Below are 23,029 nucleotides of genomic sequence, written 5' to 3'. Positions count from 1 at the left end.
TTATTGATTTCTTTAACTATAGCATCTCCCACAGAGATGCGCAGAAGAACACACATGATAGGAATATGAAACATATAGTACAGTTTTAGGCTAGTTGCTTGAATTTTGTCACTATAGACACATACAGTAGCTGATGGACAGAAACTTGTTATAGTAGTACTGGATAAGTTAGCTTTCTGGTTGTGATCAACTTTACTGAGGACTAACAATACTGCACATAGACTGATGAACCATAACCTTAAAACCACATGCCTCAAATTGTGTAGGTCACCCCATGCAGCCAAACCGCCTCTGACCCAACAAGGTATGGGCTCTACAAGATCTCTGGAGCTTTCCGGTGCAGGGATATAACAAAGAGGCTGGGCGACACAGTAAATTTTTAAGTGACACTTCCCCGTCGAGTTCCATGTACAGGCTTGGACTGGCCTACCGGGGAGGCGGTGGATTACTCGGTGGGCCCTGAGCCAAGAAGTAGACCTTGCTACAGTAAAGGCTGCCCCAACTCTCCTCTCAAAGCAGCATGTGACATGCCTATAGCAGTCTGCTATCAGCGAGGGAGGCCCATCTCTTCCCTCCCCGGGCCACCTCTCCTTAACGTCACATGCCTTACCCCTCCACTGCTCAGCCTCTCCTGACTGAGAACTTACTGCTGTGGGCATTATCACAGCAGGCAGGAGCAATGCCGGAGGTCCTGTCCGTGCAGGTCGGACATTAGCAGTAAGCTTATTAGGACTTGGCATTGGGGGAGGGGGGGGGGGCAAATTGGCTTGATGTAGTTTTTCAGTGTAGTCTGGGGGTACACAAAAAGGGGTACTTTAGATTGAACCCCACTCTCTTGCATCCCCTTCTCTTCTGCCTTCACTGCAGCAGAGTTTAGCATCACTTTTATGTATAGTTGCTCTAACTGTACATAGAAGCAACTGAGTAGTCGGGACAGGAGGGATGTCTGATCCCACTGCTGGGCTTAGAGCAGGGTGGAGCAACAGAGGAAGCGCTTTTTTCTGTCATATACCCACCCCTGAGGAAGTTCTGCTCCACCTCCCCCACCCACTACTGCTGTTTTCATGGTGATTTTAATGCTGATAGCAGAGATCTATTTGCACAAAGGCAGGTGTTTTCTGTGTAATGTCTGTATGAATATAGTGTATGTGTATGATTGCCTGAGGAATGGTGCTCGAGAACCAATCAGAGCAATCGCTTGCTGGAGGCGGGGTTTATAAACCCCATTACCAGTAAGCGATCTTCTGTCAGCGCTGAAAACTGTAAGGAAGCCTGTCGAAACTGCGGAGACCAGCGGGAGGGACACGGACGGCGCCTGCTAGGTAAGTATTGCTTTTTTTTCATGTAGTGTAGCTAGGGCTTATTTTTGGGGTAGTGCTTATATGTCAGGCACCCCCCATCCCGCTGGCTTATCAGTCATGTGACTTGCATGCAACAAGGATAGCGAGTCACCACACCACACTGCCACCTCCTGGAGGAAGAGGGGTAGTAATGACAGCGCCCTACAGCAGCGGACTACATATACCAAAACATTATTTTAGTGATACCCACATACCTGCTATTACCATGATCATAACCCATTGACCACATTAACACCTTATCAATCTACAGCATTGTAGTTGTTATCATAATGCATTAAATGACAAGTTAGTGTTTGTTACATCTATAAATGACATTAAAAAAATGGATGAAATCTTTGACAATATTTTGTATGTAGTTCTGTATGTGCAGTTCTGTATCTAGCTGCAGTTTTACTGCTGCGTTTGTCGTGACACATTGCAAAGAGACCACTGGAAGCCTATCGCCCAAAATCTCACATGAACCCGGAGTCGGTCCTGAGCACTCAGTAATTAAATGTGTGCCGTTGCATGTGTGCAGTTTCCGCACTATGCATCTCAAGACGTGGAAAATTGTGCAACAAAATCTACATGGAGACTTGCCGGGTTATGGAGTGGAAATCCACAGTGGCAGAATAAGCTGTGACTTGTGATGCATATTGCCAAAAATTGCAGAAGGTCGTGTTGACAAAGGGCAGATTTGCCGTGGATTTTCCTCATGGACCCTTCGCACAGAAAATCCATGGCATTTACAGTAGCAGCAAAGTGAATGCACTCTTCACAAACTTGTCCACATGCTCTACATAAAATCCATGTAGAAATTGATCTGCGGAGCAGATTTGGAATCCACAGCATGTCAATTTTAGCACCAGATGCACTGAGGATTTCTACCAATAGACTTCAATGGAGAGGCTGAAATCTGCAGTAAATCCACACCAAATCTGCAACATCAGCTGTCAATTTGGTGCAGATTTGCAACAGCAGATTTTCTATACAGAAAATACAAAAATAGGCCTAATGCACACGGGCGTATTTGCACTGCGGGACCCGGAGCTCCGGATCACACAGTAAATACAGCCCATAGGACATGCATTGAAAAATGCATTTCCATGCCCACGAGCGGAAATCAACTGCAATATTCCGCTCGTGGGGTAGAAATCGCAGCATATGTTATTATAGTGCGAGCTCTGTGAGGCTCGCACTATTCACGCCATCGCCGGTCCGACGGCTCTGCACTGCGTATGTGCGCCAGCCAGAACATCCACAGAGCAGAGAGAAGATGCTGGACAGGTAAGCTGGGGGTCACTGCAGGGGTATAGGGTCGCATTCCGCTGCGAGGATCGGGCAGTCGGGATCCAACCCGGTCGTCTGCATTCGGCCATAATCAGCTGCAAAATCTGCAACAAATCTGCAACACTAGCTGTGGATTTGAAAAACAGATTTTACATGCAGAGCCTCTTTATTTGTAGATACAGAAACAGGTGTCTGTGCAAAGTATTTGGGGGAAAGCTTTCTCCTTTATCAAACAGAACACATTCACATGTATCTACGGCTACATACAGCTCAGCGTCACTGAATGGGGAGATCCGCACATCCACTACAGTTCCATTCACGTGCTCATAGCAGTGTCACATCATGATCCTATCTCCAGCTGAGTGTTCAATGAGATTATGTAAGACTTAATTATCATGGAAGATGTCCAGCAGTCAGACATCAGGAAACATGAATCCTGAAAAGTGAAATGTGTTACAAACGTTTAGGTTCTCTCAACTTATATTTTCCAGCCAATTGAAAGAAAACCTGGAAAGCCTTAATAAGTGCATGCTCAGCATTTTTAAGTTCATATTTTTAGATTAATCACCAGAGTGCCAGATTGCAATAAGAGTCAGCAATTTGTTCAGTGCAGACTAAAATTGCAGCCACTCACCTCAAACCAAATTTGGGGAGGGGTGACTGCAGGCAAAATAGTCTGCACATGTGAACCAATACCAAAGATGTCATCCATAGATAAGTGCGCCACACCTGCACAGGTTCTCACCACCTAACAACAAAAAGACTTATGGCCAACTGGGATTGGGTCTCTTTCTCCGTGCACACCATAGCAGGCACTTGTATTGCCTCTATGGTATGTACTTCCTTGCATAAAGCATTCCTACTTGCAAAGAGAAAATTCTGGTAATAAAAGTACTAAACACAGAGGAATTTATAATGCAAATGCTTAAGGAACTTTTCCTATCAGCACAAGCCCTTCTATTTGCCCTAGGGAAGAAAGTAGGTTTCATAACCAACACAGAAGGGGGTTCTTTACTGTAAGAGCAGTGAGACTGTGGAACTGTCTGCCTGAGGAAGTGGTGATGGCAAAATCCATAGAGGAGTTTAAGAGGGGACTAGACGCCTTTCTCGAGCAGAAGGATATTACAGGATATAGACATTAGGTGACCAGCGGGTTTGTAGTTTCGGGTCTTATCTTTAGGTAGAAACTATCAAAGGTTGATTCAGGGATTATTCTGACTGCCATTAAGGAGCTGGGAAGGAATTTTACCCCAAATGGGCTAATTGGCTTCTGCCTCTTGGGGTTTTACCTTCCTCTAGAGCAACTAGGGGGTGGAAATAGGCTGAACTAGGTGGACATTGTCTTCATTCAGCCTAATATACTATGTTAGGCCGCCTGCACACGGGCGGAAATCCCGCCGCGGGATTTCCGCCACTGAAAGTTTGCATAGGAGTGTATTACAATACGCACTCCTATGCAGACGGCCGCGGTTTGGCCGCGCGAAATCTCGCGTGGCAAACAAACCGCAACATGTCCTATTTTTGTGCGGGGCACGCACTCACCCGGCCGCCGGCTCCGGTCTGCGCATTCGCCGGCTGCGCCGCAGCCGGCACATGAAAGAGCTGGGGCCGCCAGGCGCGGGAGAGTACGCACTCGTCCCTACAGGCTCTCGGGTCGGGTCCCGCGGCGAGAATTCTCGCTGCCGGATCCGACCCGCTCGTGTGCAGGCGGCCTTACTATGTTGGGGCATATTAATATCATAGGGTAGCGTCCTCTGCTAGCCACAGAAAAAGCTATCAGAAAGAGTGGTCAGAAGCTGAACCCCCAATATGTAAGGATACGTTCACAAAAGGGGACCATTAAAGTGTTTATTTTAGTTTTGTGTCTTTATTGGGCTATTCATTTTAGACAGTCTTTTAAAATTTAAGTGGCGGTGGTTTCACACCTGCGCCTCGGGTTCCGCTCAGGGGAGTAGCAATATGGGAATGCAGAGGTAGTGTCACTACCGGGCCCTGGAGCTTTAGGGGTCCCAAAGGCCCCTCTATCATATAAGAAATGGGGTCCATTCGGTTTCCGCTCAGGTGTCTGGGTTTTGGACAGAACAAAAAGTGCTTTTTCTTCCGGTGTTTTGAGCCAGATCTCCAGTGGAACCTCTGATAGCAAGTTCCAACACAGATGTGAAACCAGCCTTATACTGTACCTTCAGACAGGTTATATAACATAAGTAGTATACAGTATATGTTTAGCATATTTAGTTTAAGTACTGAACCATGATGGATTTCTTATTACTTGAATGTAACGACAAGTGTTATTTTAAAAATAAGCATGATAATTGTGAATGTTTTTTTGTTTTTTTTTTACCAACCTCAGGTCTTTATCCTAGGGCTGATATTTGCGTCTAATAGTTTGTCTATGCTCTCTCTGCATTACATCAATGTCTTTATCAAGTTTTCTGGCATTTTCTTCTTATTGACTTGTCTCTGTGTAAGAAACGCTGAGACTGTGACTGCTGTTTCCAAGACACCCTCCATTCCTTTATAGGGCCCCTCCTTGCCTTTCCCGGACACACGCCTCTGCCATCACTTCCACATCATTAATTTGGATCTGAAAGTATAATCTTTGTTAAACGGCCCACGGCAAGTCAAGGCATTTATAAAGACTCCAGCCTATAAAAAGTGCTTTTGTTATCCAGAAGAAGACACTGTTCTTCTTGTGGAGATTCGTAAGGAAAGGAGGCTAAGTAGAGTGTGCTTGCTTATCCACAGCCACTGGAATGGGGACAGAAAGGGTTGTGAGTTTGGTGGCTTGTTCTGAAAGAAAAAGATATAGTGTATTCCTCAGAGGTGTGATAGCTGTGTTGGCTATTATCACAGTGCTTAATATAGGTGGAACCTTATTCATCCTTCTGCAATGGAAAGACCTTGCTTCTAGAGTCAAGGAACTGGAATCCTATCAAAGACCATCCCAGGAGGATTTATTGACCTCTCACTTGAACCAGCTAGTATCAGAGATAAAGGAGAAAGATTTGGAAGAAAGGACACAGGTCTCCAGAAACAAAAGGAGCCATCATAACAGGCAACAACAATCCTACATCCGAGCGGAGAATGAAGACATGCTTATGATGATGACATATTCAATGGTCCCGGTAATCTGGAAACATTTATTCCTATATATATCACCATGCGTATAATTATATTGATCGATTATTGGTAAAAATTAGGTTTTTTTAAAATATTTGACTCTAATCATTTTTCTTTTACTCCTAGTCATATTATTCATATGCTTAAGCAATAATGTGGACTATTAAAAGTGTGTCCAAATTTCACTTTTTTAATTTTTATTACCCCATTACTAATCTTTCATTACAATTGCATCTTTAACTTAGGTTATTCAGTTACACCTTTGTCACATATACCATCCTATAGTAGATAATGTAAGATGCTATAACAGCCATTAATAGTCAAGTAAATCGTTAGAGTGCATGACATCACAGCACTGATTATATCTGACACACAGCGGTCCTCGTTCATTAATAGAATTAAGAGCCCTATTCCAACCTGGAGACTCAGGGTAATGACACTTTGCCATTGCAGTCTGGGATTATGTTGTCTCTGTGACTTTGTGTGCAAATGCTACTTCGGTTTATGGTGTGAACAGGGCCAAAATGATACAAACTGATGAGAAAATCAGTTATCACTTTGCACCAGTTTTCATCAGTTTCTTTCATGCATTCACTTACCGACCTCAATAATAATAAAAAAAAAACCTGACTGATTATGACTGAACTGATACATTCTGGCACACACTTCAGTGTGATAGGAACTAGGCTGCATTCACACTTCAGTAAGGCTGTCAGTTAGAATTCCATCTCTCTGTTCTGTTTTTGGAGCAAATAAATGGAATTAAAATTGAAATTAAACTGATCCGTTTTTATCCTTCTAGATATCAATAGGTTTATAAATAACAGAAGGCTAATGCCAAGCTTTTAGCTTGAGCCCGTTCCGTTAGTTTCAGTTTTTTTAACTGAAAAAATAGCGCCTCAGACTATTCCGAAAATGGAACAGAGAGATGGAATTACAACTGACAGCCTAACCGAAGGGTGAATGCAGCCCATCGGCATCACTGTATGGATACATTGTTGTTGTCATTATATATGTAATTTTACAAAACACATTCTACACAAAAAGCTTTAGAATGAGCGGCGTGTTACACTGCCGTATTTTTTCATTTGTTGTTCTATCAGAACTAATGGCATTGACTGTGAATGCAATATTTCCTGTTATGTTACTGACATTATTTTCTAATACTGTAGCATATTTTTTACATTAACCCCTTCCTGCTGCAGCCCTTTTTGTTTTTTCCGTTTTCATTCTTCCATGTTCACTTTCAAAAAATCATAACTTTTTTCTTTCTTTTCTAGCAACACGGCCGCGTGAGGGCTTGTACTTTGCAGGACGAGTTGTAGCTTTTAATGATACCATTTAACGTACCATATAATGTATAGGAAAAATGTTAAAAATATTGAATTGGGGTGAAATGGAAAAAAAATTGGGGGAGAGGGTGGGGTTATTTTTATGACCTTCAAGATGTACTTATTTAGTGGATTGGTATAATTACAGCAATGTTATTTTTTTCTATGATTGACTACTTAAATACTTTTTTTTGTTTGTTTTAATTACTTTGTCACCATTTTTGACCCCCACCCCAATAACTCTTTTTTTCTGTCAGTGGCAATGTTTTTTACATTTACTAATAATTAAGAGAAATTTTATTAGGCCCACTGCACAAGGGCGGGTCGGATTCTGCATGCGGAATCCCGTCCTGTGCCCAGCTGGCATCCGCGCGTACCTGCCTTTCTTCTATCTTACTTCCATTTGCCCTAGGGCATATTATATCAAAGGGTAGAGTCCCCTGCTCAGGACACATTTCTGCTAGCCACAGAACAAGCTATCAGAAAGAGTGGTCAGAAGCTGAACCCCCAATATGTAAGGATACGTTCACAAAAGGGAACCATTAAAGTGTTTATTTTAGTTTTGTGTCCCTATTAGGATATTCATTTTAGATAGTCTTTTAAAGTTTAAGTGATGGTGGTTTCACACCTGCACCTCGGGTTGCGCTCAGGGGCATAGCTATAGGGGATGCAGAGGTAGCAGTCGCTACCGGGCCCTGGAGCTTTAGGGGGCCCAAAGACCCTGCTATCATATAAGAAAGCACCAGTATTATAAATTGCACATGGATGGTTGGGAGGCCATGTTACAAATTTTGCATTGGGTTTCCCTACATTTAGCCTTTGCCTAATCTTTTAAGATTCTAGCAATGTCCCTGCCTGGTAGTGTTGCATCGATGGACTTCTTAAGAGACCCAGCGATGCAGAGAAAAGTTATTTGGGGCCTCCATGCTAAACTTTTGCATTCAGGCCCACAAGCCTTTAGGTACACCTCTGGTTCCACTTTCCTAGAAAGGAGGAGAATTCCCATGGCCGAACGGCTCCGTCTCAGGATGAAAACCAAACCATGCAGGATTGACCCAATTCACTATAATGGGGTTTGTTCGGTTTCCGCTCAGGTGTCTGGGTTTTGGACAGAATAAAAAGTGCTTTTGCTCCTGGTGTTTTGAGCCGGATCTCCAGTGGAACCTCCGACAGCGGGTTCCAACACAGATGTGAAACCAGCCTTATACCTTTAGACAGGCTATAAAACATAAGTTGTATACAGTATATGTTTAATATATTTAGTTTTTTACACCTACTAATAATTAAGAGAAATTTTATTAGGCCAGCTGCACACAGGTGGGTTGGATTCTGCATGCGGAATCCCGCAGCGGGATCCTACCCTGTGCCCAGCCAGCATCCGCGCATACCTGCTTTTCCTTTTTCTTCTCTGTACTGCGGATGGTCCGCACGGCAAGCCGTCGGACATGCGCAGCATGGATTTGTTTTTTAAAACCTATGATTTTCCCGCGTCATCGCCTAGCGATGTCATTGCGGAAGGGCTTCAGGTCGGGCGGTTTCATTGACTTTAATGAAAGCCATCCACGCAAAAATAGAACATGCTGCGATTTTTCCTCCACAAGCAGAAAATCACAATTGATTTCCAGTCTTGTAGGAGAAAGAGAGTTTTTTAATAGCATGTTATGGGTAGCAATTGCTGTGGAATCCGGAGGTGGACACCCGCTCCAAATTCCGCAATGCAAATCCGCCCATGTACAGGCGGCCTTAATCCTATTTTTTGTCGCCATAGGACTCAGCTGGACTCATAGACACTTCAGTATTGCAGTAAATCATACTTTTTTTAGGCATTAAGCCTGCTGCAGGTTTACTTTATAAGGCCACAGGCTGACATGATAAGGCCATTTGGGTGACAGAGAGAGCCCCCTCCCTCTGTCGGAGCAGTTAAATGCCACTGTGAGAACTGACAGCGGCATCTATTGTGTTACCCTACTGGAATCGGCATTACTTCTGATCCTTGCAATTGTCCCACAGCCTAATCTATGCAATGACACCTGACATCTGCCGTACATGTACAGAAGAGCTCTGGAAGGGGTTAATGGGACCGATTATTATAAAGGCCATTAGAATTGTTTAGCAGTTTGTTGACCAGTATAAGGCGTCGGCTGACAATTTTCAGCTAAGTAAACAATGGGTAACAGCATGCTTGAAGTTCAAAAAATATGCCAACATTGAATGTATGAATTTTGATCCGTATTACAGTTGTAATCACTATTCATATAAATATAAGGCTCTTAGCCCATATTTTGATCAAACTGTTGCTGGCAAATGGGCTGTCACAATTTTATATACATAGTAAATGCAGCAGTAATGTAGTTCAAATTCATCAATTCAGTGTTGGCATATTTCTTGGCGCTTGTAGTGTTCTATTCCACTCTGTTTACTTGGCTGAAGATTGTCTTTGTGTGTCCCAAGCCTTATACGGGTCAGTAAACTGCAAATTAATTGTCTTTATATTATAATCTTGTTTCTGTTAATGTAAAAAGTATACTACTCCGAGCAAGTAGAGAGAAGAGAACGATCCATTAACTATAGTGTTGAGCGAACTGAAATTGTTATGGGTTGAACTTTGCAAAACCTCGGTCTATTGTCTCGGCTAAAGCCACTAAAATGGCTTCTTCTTTTTCCTCTTCTTTTTCATTTTTCCTGTTCCTATTCCTTCTTCCAATTGCTTTTCTTTCTTCCTCTCCCTATTCATTTAACTTCTTCCTTTTCCTTTTATTCCCTTTTCTTCCTATTATATTTCTCTCTGCCTTTTCATCTGAAACAACAGAACCCTGATTTGGGTTGAACTTTGAGAAACATTTTATTCTTCTTCATTGAGTTTGCATTAAAACAGCTCAAAAATACTTAGATACACTCCTAGGTGACCTAAGAGTGCTATACAGGGCTTTGATGCCTCTTAGACAGTGTTGTACAACCGTTATAAGCGTATGGATGAAGTTCTGGTTCCATTCAAGCTAATTCAGACCAAACTCAACTTTTTTCCCAAAACTCTGTGAACTTCTTGAACTGAACTTTTGAAAAGTTCGCTCATCACTAAATAATAGCAAAAATATACTACTAAACACAAAAATAAGGGGACGATATCTGAAATTACTTGGGGGAAGATCAGAAGGAATGTTAGGAAATATTTATTTTACTAAAAGCGTAGTAGATGCTTGAAACAAACTTCTAGCAGACCAGGTTGGAAAATGAACAGTAAGTGAATTCAAGCTGCCTGGGAAAAGCATAGATCTATCCTAAGACAAAAATAAAGAAAGAAGGGCAGATCAGATGGACCATGTGCTCAATGTTCTGTTTCTACATTCTCTCCAACAGTGTTAGAAAATAATGGCCAAATAATGTTGGCATCTATATTAGCACTTGAAGTATGCTGTTACAGTTTGTCTATTTGCTGTATGTATTACAGCCACATTATCTTGCACCTACATATATTTAGTTCATTTCAGATGTGCTGTCTTTGGTTTCACACTTTTCTGCCATGTGACTTGACAAAAACTTGATTATGATTTTGATTGTGACATGGATTTTCTGTGACTCCATCACTACATTGAGTTGTACTGTAAGGTAGCTCCATTCATTCTATTGAGTGCAATGTTGTAATGTGATTTTTGTGGTGCAACATAACCTAAAACAAAAACGCCTATAATAATGAATTTAACTCGTCATGGTGTTAGGTTTCTACTAGAGATGAGCGAGTACGCTCAGATAAGTCAGTTACTCGAGCGAGCCTCGCTCTTCTCAAGTAACTGCATTCTTGCCCAAGCGTGCTTGGGGGTCGGCGGGGGGTAGCGGGGGGAGAGAGAGAGAGATCTCTCTCACTCTCTCCCCCGCTACCCCCCCCCACCCCCGAGCACGCTTGGACAAGAATGCAGTTACTTGAGAAGAGCGAGGCTCGCTCGAGTAACTGACTTATCCGAGCGTGCTCACTCATCTCTAGTTTCTACCTGTACAAATTAGCATAAGATTCTGTCCATTATTTAAGTAATACAAGGATTTGCAGAAAAAGCTTTATATTTCTGGATGACATTTGTAGCAATGCAATCCAATTCGAGGTATAGCATATTAGCTGAGGCTGTTGTGGTATCAGTTTAATTATCATTACCTTCTAGATTCTTCTAAATAAGCTACAGACCATAAGTATAGAGTTAGGAGGATGAGCTGTGATTTCCTCTACTGTAACAGTGTGACAGAAGCTGTATGATCATCATCCAAAATTATGATAGGGGATTCTGTGTCCCCCGTCTACACAGTTTTCGTGGTAGGGATCATGTAATAGCATCACGCAAACTAAGAATTTGACTAGAAAATGAATCCATAACCCAAAGTAGATCTCCGTTGGTCAGAATTGAGATCACATGACTATCTGAGGCCAGGAGTTTCAAAAAGAAAGGAATAGCTAGCCAATGTAACACTAGCTCACTTATACATACTGTGGGGGTAGCTACATAATGGATGAATAAAAAGAAACCCCGGAATGGTCCTTTAAATTTATTTACATGGGTTATATTTTATTACCTTCTTGCCACGGGGCAGTTTGGTACAGATTTTGACTTTGTTTTTAAGGCCCAATGTCCACAGGCAGATTTGATGTGCAGATTCCACAGGGGCACCTATGCGGAAGATCCGCAGTTCAAGCCACCCATAGGGAAGCATGGGCGTACGCATTCCAGTTTACACATGCTGATTTGTTTTGGGGATTCCGCATGCAGAAAACAAATCGCAGCATGCTCTATTTTAGTGCGGATTCCGTGCGGATGGCTTCCATTGAAGTCAAAGGAAGCTGTCTGACCCGCAGGAAAGCAAAAGTTAAAAAAAAAAAAAAAAAAAACTGTACTGTGAATGTGCGCCGGTGACCCAGCTGGCACTTCCGCACACTTCCTCAATCCTTAAAAAAGAAGAAAGGCACAGGGTCACCGGCCACGGGCAGGGTCGGATTCTGCTGCAGGCTTGCGCATGCGGAATCCGCCTGCCCGTGGACATAAGGCCTTATGCTAAAGTCACAAATGGAATCTAAAAGAAGGAAATTGTAGTCTGCTTTATTTGTATCCACTTGTGGTTTGGGCTGAAAAAGGACACAGTACGTATTCTGCACTGTGTGCATCTGGCCACAGGCATTCAGGTAATGCCTATTAGGGGAGTACTGTAATTCTGTAACCAGACCTATTTGAAACATGGAAACTTGGTTGATATTCCAATACATGAATCTACATCTTTTTGTTATTCAAGGGCAGTTGTTCCCCTGCCTTTCTCATTTTTGATAGTAATCAAATAAATATGTGCAAATTGCTCATCTTTCATTAACATATTAAAGTTAACATGTTGCAACAAAGGCGCATTAACATTTGTCACAGTATATCAGCTTACAGCCTAGAGACACATGTTACTACCCTATGGTATGAGATTCATCAAACCCTTACTGTATATATTGTGCTGCTTTTCTAAATAGTTCAAAATATCTACAAACCCTTTGTGTGCATGAACATAAAACTGGAGGTACGCTATAGCTGTAGTCTATGGGCATCATAACACTGACAATGTGAATGACGGCCCAATGAATTGTAGTTACAACACTCATGGGGCCCCACTTAGTTTTGATAACGAGGACCAAATATGCTGTACTTATTGTAGGAGATGATTTAAGTTGGGAGTTTGTTTTTCTATCATTTCTACAATCTTGCTCCTGCTGTGCCTTCTGCTGTCCACTGTTCTCTAAAAGTTCTGTGTAGTTAGAAACCATTGACGACGCTACATTGATGCCCTTTCATTGTTATATAGGTTCGTGTCATGCTTGGTTTATGCAACAGTACTAAGGGAATCTGTCTAACAGGTATGTCCATGTTTTCCTTTTTAAAAATATTAGAGTACAAGATAGGAATAGAGTGTAAGCTCTGAGCTAATCTATATCAGTGTAGATGTTTGTACGTTCATGTGCATAGTACAGGTTCCATTTCCATTACAATTTATTGCCTTTTTCCTACTTGTCTGTTACTTTAACCCTTTGCAATCCAATTTTGGATTCAGGGTTACTCTTTCTGCCATTATACAACAGCACCATCTGCTGGCTAGAGCCAGTACTGTGGTATGGGACATGCTGGAGAGGCCCCCCAACAAGAGAGCGGCCAGTAATATACAGTAAGAATACCCTGCCGGACATCTTCTGACATTGGAGCTGTTCAGCCTTCAATCAGAATGTCTTTAGAGGTCAGACAGTGGATTGGAAAGGGTTAATTTACAGATAAATTCACAAAAGTTTTGTGGAGCTGACCTGTCAAACTTTATCTGTCATCAGAAAGCCTATTCCAGAATAGAAAATGGCACTGTATAGGCCATATATAAATATAGTACAGGCTATAAAGTACAATAAGCTTACCTAATTTTACTTCAAATTGTGCCAAACTGAACACTAGTGAGTCTGATAAGTGTTACAAGCCGCATTCTGATATTATACTAATTAGTTTCCTTGCTCTTCCCTAGTAGCATTAACACCAGAGTTTCTGAAATCCAAGGATTTCATGAACTTGTGCATGTTTGAAATTGCAAGAGCTTTGGGATTAGCACTTATATAGGAGTATAGCAGCAATCTGAAGAAAAATGTACATAATAATTAGAGATGAGCGAGCACCAAGATGCTCGGGTGCTCGTTAGTCGAGTCGAACTTCCCGCGATGCTCGAGGGTTTGTTTCGAGTAACGAACCCCATTGAAGTCAATGGGCCACCCGAGCATTTTTGTATGGGACCTATGCTCCGCTAAGGTTTTCATTTGTGAAAATCTGGGAAATTCAAGAAAGTGATGGGAACGACACAGAAACGGATAGGGCAGGCGAGGGGCTACATGTTGGGCTGCATCCCAAGTTCCCAGGTCCCACTATTAAAGGGGTTGTCCCGCTCCAAAACGTTTTTTTTTTTTTCAATAGGCCCCCCGTTCGGCGCGAGACAAACCCAATGCATGTGTTTAAAAAAAAAAATGTTTAGTACTTACCCGAATCCCCGCGCTGCGGCGACTTCTTCCTTACCTTAGCAAGATGGCCGCCGGGATCTTCACCCACAATGCACCGCGGGTCTTCTCCCATGGTGCACCGTGGGCTCTGTGCGGTCCATTGCCGATTCCAGCCTCCTGATTGGCTGGAATCGGCACACGTGACGGGGCGGAGCTACAAGGAGCAGCTCTCCGGCTAGAGCGGCCCAATTCACCAGGGAGAAGACCGGACTGTGCAAGCGCGTCTAATCGGGCGATTAGACGCTGAAATTAGACGGCACCATGGAGACGAGGACGCTAGCAACGGAACAGGTAAGTGAATAACTTCTGTATGGCTCATAATTAATGCACAATGTACATTACAAAGTGCATTAATATGGCCATACAGAAGTGTATAACCCCACTTGCTTTCGCGGGACAACCCCTTTAAGCCACAAAAGCAGCAAGAGTGCCCCCCCCTCCCAACAATTTTTACTTCTGAAAAACCCTCATTAGCAAGGCATACCTTAGCTAAGCACCACACTACCTCCAACAAAGCACAATCACTGCCTGCATGACACTCCGCTGCCACTTCTCCTGGGTAACATGCTGTCCAACCGCCCATTTCAGTAATAGTAGCAGTCAAGACAGGCCCCAGTAACAATACCAAAGCAGCAGTATAGGGGGAGCACAGTATTAGTTCCATTTCAGTAGTAGTAGCCGTCTAGGGTATTAATGAGCGACTACTACCCCCAGCAGACACGCAGTAAACTGAAGACGGTCACAGGCAGCCCAAAGATTTTTTTTCAAATTTTTTTGAAAAAGCCCACTGCCTATATAGCCAGTATACCTCTTTCTCTGTACCACTGTCCTTGCCTCACCAGTACTGCCCCTATACTCAGTAAAATGACTGCAGACTGAGGACGCTATGGTCTGCACGCCCGATATACAAAAAAAAAATGTGCAAAACTGCTAAAAGCAGCCTTAACCCCTCCCTGAGAAGAATATCTCTCCTTCGCAAAAAGTTTGTATCCCGCCCCTCATATACAAAACCTGCCTTCCTCATCTCCTGGGAAATGGATCTTCACATCACCCTTTCAGAAAGCGAGACCAGGTCGATCTTGAGGACAGCATTTGGACTTTCACCCTGCGTCACCGCCCAGGAGTCACACTACAAACTCCTGGCGCGGTGGTACAGAACACCGCAGTGGTTATTTGATCATAGATTGATGGCGGAGGACGTGTGTTGGAGATGTGAGGAGGCCGCGGGCTCTTACCTCCATATTTGGTGGGAATGCCCAATCATAATCCCTTTCTGGAGAGATCTGGCTGTCGTGCTAAAAAAATTCCTACCTGACTTGGTGCTCTCCCCTGATGTGGTGTTCCTGTGGAGACCTACCCCTGATTTCCACCCATACAAACACAAATTGGTCGCTATGCTGATCGATTCTGCAAAATCTCTTATTCCACTGCTGTGGAAACAGAAAGAGCCTCCCACGGCGGCCTTATGGAAGTCCAAAGTTGAAATGCTAGCAAATTTAGAGGAGCTATCCAGCTGGTCAAACGGAACACATGACAGATTCCTTGAGATTTGGGAACCCTGGCATGCGTACAGGAAAGCTGACCTAGATCATCTGCACTAAGACACGGGTGCACGCTCCAGCCTTCTGTAAGCGATTGCCCCCCCAGATCTTCGTGACAGTAGACTGCCTTAGATTGCCCTCAGATGCTCAAAGTCTTACGTGATAAGATAAATGGTATTCTTCTGAGTGAATCTACGACGACATGACTCTTTAGAGTGAGGTTGGTCTGAAGAAGTGCAGAGTGTCCCCCTCCCCATCTCCCCTACCACACTCCCCTTCCTCCCCCCTGTTCATCCCCGTCTCATGTACCCACTTAACTGTTCCCCCCCATATTGTCTGTCATGCCCTGTACGAAAATTAAGAGGTGGCTAAGTGGAAACATTGACACCCCATCCTAACCAGAGCCTCCTAATTAGAAGAGATACATTTAATTCCTAACTACTTGAGGAAGCCCTCGCCCTCCTGGACTGCGCATTAAGACATATGTGGTATTTTGGCTCTAACCGTTATTGGAGAGGCGACGTAGGTCCCTCACAGTTGATACCTGTATTTCTCACCATGATTTGTACTGGCACGTATTTCTATGTGTATTCCTACAAAACTAATAAAATTTGATTTATAAAAAAAAAAAAAAAAAAGCAGCCTCAACAGTACTGCACACGGTCAGATGTGGCCCTAAGAAGGACCGTTGGGGTTCTTGAAGACGAAGATAACAGCCTAACACTCTCCCTATAGCAGCTACAGCAGGACGGCACTTTCCCTAATGTCTCTCAGCGTGCATCTGTATGCACATCCTGACTTCTTGAGGTACAGTGCTGGAACGGGGGACCCAGGGATATGAAAAGCAGCTCCCTGAACTTCCAGTTCCCTTGCCTTTGAGCCTTATAATGTAGTTTATGGGGCTCAAATGTTCTGATCTTGAGGAAGTATTGCTACATGCTGCCTTTAGAGAGCTATGGATGTATTGAATCCACTGAGTTGGCTGTACAGGCATGCATTATGTAATTAAAAAGTGTCACCCATCCCGTGTGGTCCCTAAGATAATTTCCTGAGACCTTTGTACTTTGTTGAATGCAAACTCTCCCAGAGGTGCGATGAACTTCTCAGAATGCAGTAACTTAAGGCAAAGTCTGTAGTGCTACAATATTAAGACAATTGTGTGTAGTTACCAATGACGTGACAAAGACTTAAAAGGTCCAAAAAAAAAGCCACAATAGTAGCAGCCAGAAACTCTGTGGTTTTGCACAGATGGAAATATTATTGTCTTTCCATATCGCTAACACATCTGCACTATTTAACCCTATTATTTCTTAAAACTACTGGAGTTAATTTATGCAGAAGGCAATTGAGCAAATTTAAATTTTCTAATCTGTAGAACAGGTTGAAAGTCCTTATGTCTTTATCAAGCATTGATGAGTGTTAAATACATTACTGTACTCGTTGTATTTACGCCTTATCTGTATTTTATTTTTTTATATGCAAAGGTAGCATTTACAAGTGCACACTATACAAATACAATTTTTTTTAGATTGTATGGAGAGGTCTTACACTAGCTCATTAAAAAATGTACAATCAATAATATTGAATACATTTTCTGTCGGTGTCTGTTACAATCTAGGGCATGTGTAGAGCATGTTAAGTATAGCACATAAAGTGATCTAAACCGTTCACAATTTGAAAATTGTTTTATTTGCAGGTCCACCTGGGCCTCCAGGTAAGTAATATCCTATCTTCTTAATTATTCTTATTTTATAATGCTAATTACGTGACTCAAAGAAGGTATAATCTTGGCATTTCTGCCTGGAACCACCCCTTATGTAGGTAATGTAATTGTTATTACGCCTTTTGAGTAATTATAAAGTTTGTTGCCTGCAGCTTTATTCTTTTTGCATATGAACTTCAAAGAATTGTGGAATGTTAGCCATTGACAGAAGCAGGAAAAGCCTTCATTTGCCAATTGAGTATACTGAGAGCACAAAACACACACATAATATGTAGAAAGCACATACATGAACTATTTTATAACATCACATCAATTTTTGCACGTTGAACATATAATTCCAAAACCAAAATTTCTAAAATGTATACATTGAAAAATATGGCGTTTAGGCCGAATGGCCTACTTTTTGAATCCCTGTGCCACGTATTATGACACAAGGTACTGTGTTAAAGTAGGTCGACCTTCAGAATCCCGTAGGGTAGGTTATGATATAAACATATTAAACTATACAGTATGTAACAAATATTTAATGTGAGGCGGTTTTATAACTGATTGTACATGTTTACTGTAGGAATCCCGGGACTTGATGGAATGGATGGGATGCCAGGATATAATGGTTCTGATGGGGTTCCTGGTCTTCCAGGACAAAAAGGGGAACAAGGTGCTCCTGGAAGAAGAGGAAAGATTGGTAAAATGTCTTCTCTTCACTGCTGTGTACCAATAAAGCAGATAGTTCTAGCAATGCTTCTTTTTCAATATAAGTAACACAATATATAATGGTATGTAATGCAATATTTAAAGGAAATTTATCATCTAGATTGGTATGGTATACTAATTAAAACCACATACTAAAACATATTCCTTTCTTCTAATCTGTGTTTATTTTCTGATTGTATAGTTTATATTTTTGTACATGATTATGGCGGCAGCCGTCTTGCCTGAGCTGCTTCTCTGTTCTAGGAACAGAAGATGACTCATTTACTTTCATGAGGAAGTGTTATGGGCATGCTCTATGACCTGTGCAGGGAGGGCAAGAGATGAGATGTGACCATCACCTATTGTCAGTGGGGTGGTCCTGTATAATCTCCAACTTTTATAATAAAAGTGCTACTATCATTGAATTATGCCTGTGATGGTAATGAGATAACTCCTAAGAAGTGATGCATATAGAAAAGGAAGTGTCAGTCTATCACGAGGCTCAGTGACCAGAGTGAAAACTGCTAGATTTCATAATCCTTTCAATATATTGATATCACAAATCAGAATGAACCAAATTAATGGTATTGATACAGTAGTGAAGTGAATAAGGCTACAAAAAGATTCTCTTCTTATTAAATGGGGTTAAGGGGTTAAGAGGAGTTGGGGGGCCCCAAGATAAACCTTTGCACCCGGGCCCATGAGCTTTTAGCTACGCCCCTGAATGGGACCCATGTAAAGCTCATATGTGTTACTTGTTTGCTTTGTATTCAAGACATAATGCAAAGCAATGTTTGAGGAAAGAGTAATATTAGCCCAAACATATTTCTGTCACTAAGGCGAGCAGTCACCTCCCCTGTAGAGTAGCTAAGAAGTGATCAGTTGTGGTCAGGAGGACCTCACTTGGTCCCTGATAGATACGTGTACTTTTCTACCAGTAGGTTGAGGCCAAATAAATTTACTTAGTCTCAGTATACATTGAAGCTCATGATTACAACAGGTCTTATCAACCCATACAGTCCATGAACTGACACATACTACGTCGTTTGCTTTCACATTCAGCCACAGACACATTCTATATGACATGCACTGAAGATGCCAAGAACATTGAGTGCTTCAAATACTACGGAATAAACAAACTACTTTCATATCATGCAACAGGCAGCTACAGGTCTTCTGCAGATTAGAGACAGTGCATGAGAGGTTGCTTATAACAATGGGACATTTCATGGAGTGTTTTATGTTTCTTGATACATTTAGGTGAACAAGGAATGAAAGGTGAACAAAGTGAAAAGGGGGAGAAAGGAGATCCTGGTGAAATCGGTCCCCCAGGAATGGAAGGCATGCCTGGAAAAAGGGGCGAAAAGGGAGAGAAGGGGGACAAAGGTGACACATCTAATGACGTCCTTAGTGAAGGTAAATGTCAATCTCTGTAGCTTTATTAATATCAGAGCCTGCTGCAGAGCTGCATTCTACTGAATATTGTGCATCCCATATAATAGCTGTCATCATAGTTAATATGTTAACTCTTATGTATACATACAAGGATTTGTTTTCCAGTATTCAATCTGTAAAATCCAAACAAACACAGGTAAATACAAGGAAAGCCAAGTCATAAATCCCCCTATTCTAAACATATGTACACAATACTGCAGGTATAAAAGGAGAAATGGGACCTCCAGGACCACCGGGCCCACCTGGTCCCCCTGGCCCCATGGGTCCTCCAGGCAGAAAAAAGGTCAAAGCCCAGGAAGCCGTACAAGAGTTCAGCACTAAATGCACAGGTAAGTAAATACTTTACAGCTACTACATTACAGATTTTGGTGTTTTCCGTAATAATAGATATCCAGTAAAACCTCTACTAACGTTAGTAATCCATCCGAAAGCAATCGGCTTTACCTGAAACCGTTGCTACTTGAGGTAATTATTTAATAATTATTATCTTTATTTGTATAGCGCCAACATATTTCGCAGCACTTACAAAGACAGGGGGATACAGAAAGACAAAAGTACAAAAGTTACATGTAGTAATCAGTTGATGGAAACAATAGGGGTGAGGGTCTTTCTCCAACGAGCTTACATACTACAAGTAATGGGGTGATACAGAAGGTAAAGAGGCTGGAGATGTGCGCGGTATGGTGGGGTGGACAGTAAGGGATGCTATACACATGAACATTGGTCAGACATTTAGCCATGTGACCGCAAAATTAATATGACTGCAGGGGCGGTTTATGATGGCTAGCAGGGATTGCAGTCAGTAGGTCAGGGAGCATGTTATCAGGCGGCGTACAGAGGGATTTGTTTAGGGAATGCGGTATGCCTCCCTGAAGAGGTGTGTTTTTAGAGCACGCCTGAAATTTTGTGAATCTTGGATTGCCCAGATAGCCTTTGGTAGTGCGTTCCAGAGGACTAGTGCTGCTCTGGAGAAGTCTTGGAGGCGGGAATGAGAAGTTCGAATCAGAGGGGCCGCAGTCTAGTTTTGTTAGCAGAGCGGAGAGCCCGGGCTGGTGATGGATTAAGATGAGGGAGGCAATGTAGGGTGGCGCTGCGCTGTGGAGGGCTTTGTGGATGAAGGTAGTGAGTTTAAATTGAATTCTGTATTTGATGGGCAGCCAGTGCAGTGACTGGCACAGGGCAGAGGTGTCTGAGTAGCGGCTGGGCAGGAAGATGAGCCTGGCTGCCGCATTCAAGATGGATTGGAGAGGGTAGAGTCTGGAGGAGTGGAGGCCAATCAGCAACGAGTTGCAATAATCGAGGCGGGAGTGAATGAGGGCAACAGTAAAAGTTTTTAGCGTTTCCACAGTGTACCATATTATTTTCATAGGAATCAATGTAAATCCAATTAATTTGCTCTAGACATTTAAAAAAACACACCAAACCACATTTAATGAAGAATAAATATGTTTTTTAATACCAAAAACAATAACAATAATAAATGAATATAAAAGACTACTGTAAAGAATAAATTAACATTTAACATGTTACTGTGTGTTATCTGTAGTGTTACATAGGACTGCAGGTCACATCTACTACAGCATCTGTCCTCAGTGTTATCACTGTGTTCTCTGTGCTGTTACATAGGACTGCAGGTGAAATCTGCTGTACTACAGTATATCATCTGTCAGCATTATCACTATGTTCTTTGTGGTGTTACATAGAACTGCAGGTGACATCATTATTAGAGATGAGCGAGCACCAAAATGCTCGGGTGCTCGTTACTCGGGACGAAATTACCGCGATGCTCGAGGGTTCGTTTCGAGTAACGAACCCCATTGAAGTCAATGGGCGACCCGAGCATTTTTGTATTTCGCCGATGCTCGCTAAGGTTTTCATGTGTGAAAATCTGGGCAATTCAAGAAAGTGATGGGAACGACACAGCAATGGACAGGGCAGGCGAGGGGCTACATGTTGGGCTGCATCTCAAGTTCACAGGTCCCACTATTAAGCCACAATAGCGGCAAGAGTGGGCCCCCCCCCTCCCAAAAACTTTTACTTCTGAAAAGCCCTCATTAGCAATGCATACCTTAGCTAAGCACCACACTACCTCCAACAAAGCACAATCACTGCCTGCATGACACTCCACTGCCACTTCTCCTGGCTTACATGCTGCCCAACCGCCCCCCCTCCCCCCCACAGCGCACACCAAAGTGTCCCTGCGCAGCCTTCAGCTGCCCTCATGCCACGCCACACTCATGTCTATTTAGAAGTGCGTCTGCCATGAGGAGGAACCGCAGGCACACACTGCAGAGGGTTGGCACGGCTAGGCAGCGACCCTCTTTAAAAGGGGCGGGGCGATAGCCCACAATGCTGTACAGAAGCAATGAGAAATATAATCCTGTGCCACCGCCATCAGGAGCTGCACACGTGGGCATAGCAATGGGGAACCTATGTGCCACACACTATTCATTCTGTCAAGGTGTCTGCATGCCCCAGTCAGACCGCGGTTTTTAATTCATAGACACAGGCAGGTACAACTCCCTATTGTGAAGTCCCTGTGGACCGACAGCATGGGTGGCTCCCTGGAACCCACCGGCGGTACATAAAAATATCCCATTGCAGTGCCCATCACAGCTGAGGTAGTAATGTCATGTTTAATGCAGGTGGGCTTCGGCCCACACTGCATGCCCCAGTCAGACTGGGGTTCTTTACAAGTGGAAACAGATGCATTTATAATTCCCTGTGGACCCACAGCATGGGTGGGTGCCAGGAAGCCACCGGCGGTACATAGAAATATCCCATTGCATTGCCCAACACAGCTGAGGTAGTAATGTCGTGCTTAATACAGGTGGGCTTCGGCCCACACTGCATGCCCCAGTCAGACTGGGGTTCTTTACAAGTGGACAGATGTAGGTTAAACTCCGTGTGCACCTACAGCATGGGTGGCTCCCTGGAACCCACCGGCGATACACAAAAATATCCCATTGCATTGCCCAACACAGCGGATGTAACATCAGCTGTAATGCAGGTGGGCTAAAAATTCATTTGATTACACTGTAGGCGAGGGCCCACAAAAATTGCTGTATCAACAGTACTAATGTACATCCAAAAAATTGGCCATGGCCAACCAAGAGGGCAGGTGAAACCCATTAATCGCTTTGATTAATGTGGCTTAAGTGGTAACTAGGCCTGGAGGCAGCCCAGTTTAACGAAAAATTGGTTCAAGTTAAAGTTTCAACGCTTTTAAGAGCATTGAAACATATAAAAATTGTTTAGAAAAATTATATGAGTGAGCCTTGTGGCCCTAAGAAAAATTGCCCGTTCAGCGTGATTACGTGAGGTTTCAGGAGGAGGAGCAGGAGGAGGAGGAGGAATATTAGACACAGATTGATGAAGCAGAAATGTCCCCGTTTTGGATGGTGAGAGAGAACGTAGCTTCCATCCGCAGGTGCAGCCTACGTATTGCTTACGTATCGCTGCTGTCCGCTGGTGGAGAAGAGAAGTCTGGGGAAATC

The 23,029-nt window shown here is 43.0% G+C and overlaps 1 protein-coding gene across 1 annotated transcript in view; it reads left to right on the top strand.

Moving 5' to 3' along the window:
• Positions 1-5,204: 5,204 nt before the first annotated feature.
• GLDN (gliomedin) overlaps positions 5,205-23,029 on the top strand; it is a 31,002-nt gene continuing 13,177 nt past the window's right edge. Inside the window, exons 1-6 of the mRNA XM_066592605.1 lie at positions 5,205-5,755; positions 12,899-12,950; positions 17,358-17,375; positions 17,953-18,069; positions 19,338-19,493; positions 19,733-19,861. Of these exons, the coding sequence (XP_066448702.1) occupies positions 5,384-5,755; positions 12,899-12,950; positions 17,358-17,375; positions 17,953-18,069; positions 19,338-19,493; positions 19,733-19,861 (844 nt within the window). The 5' untranslated portion in view covers positions 5,205-5,383. The remainder of the gene's footprint in view (positions 5,756-12,898; positions 12,951-17,357; positions 17,376-17,952; positions 18,070-19,337; positions 19,494-19,732; positions 19,862-23,029) is intronic.

Source organism: Eleutherodactylus coqui, chromosome 2 (genome assembly GCF_035609145.1).
Source record: "Eleutherodactylus coqui strain aEleCoq1 chromosome 2, aEleCoq1.hap1, whole genome shotgun sequence".
In the NCBI taxonomy this organism is placed as follows: Eukaryota; Metazoa; Chordata; class Amphibia; order Anura; family Eleutherodactylidae; genus Eleutherodactylus; species Eleutherodactylus coqui.
The sequence above is the reverse complement of the archived record's forward strand: the minus strand, read 5'-3'. Positions and strand labels throughout refer to the sequence as shown.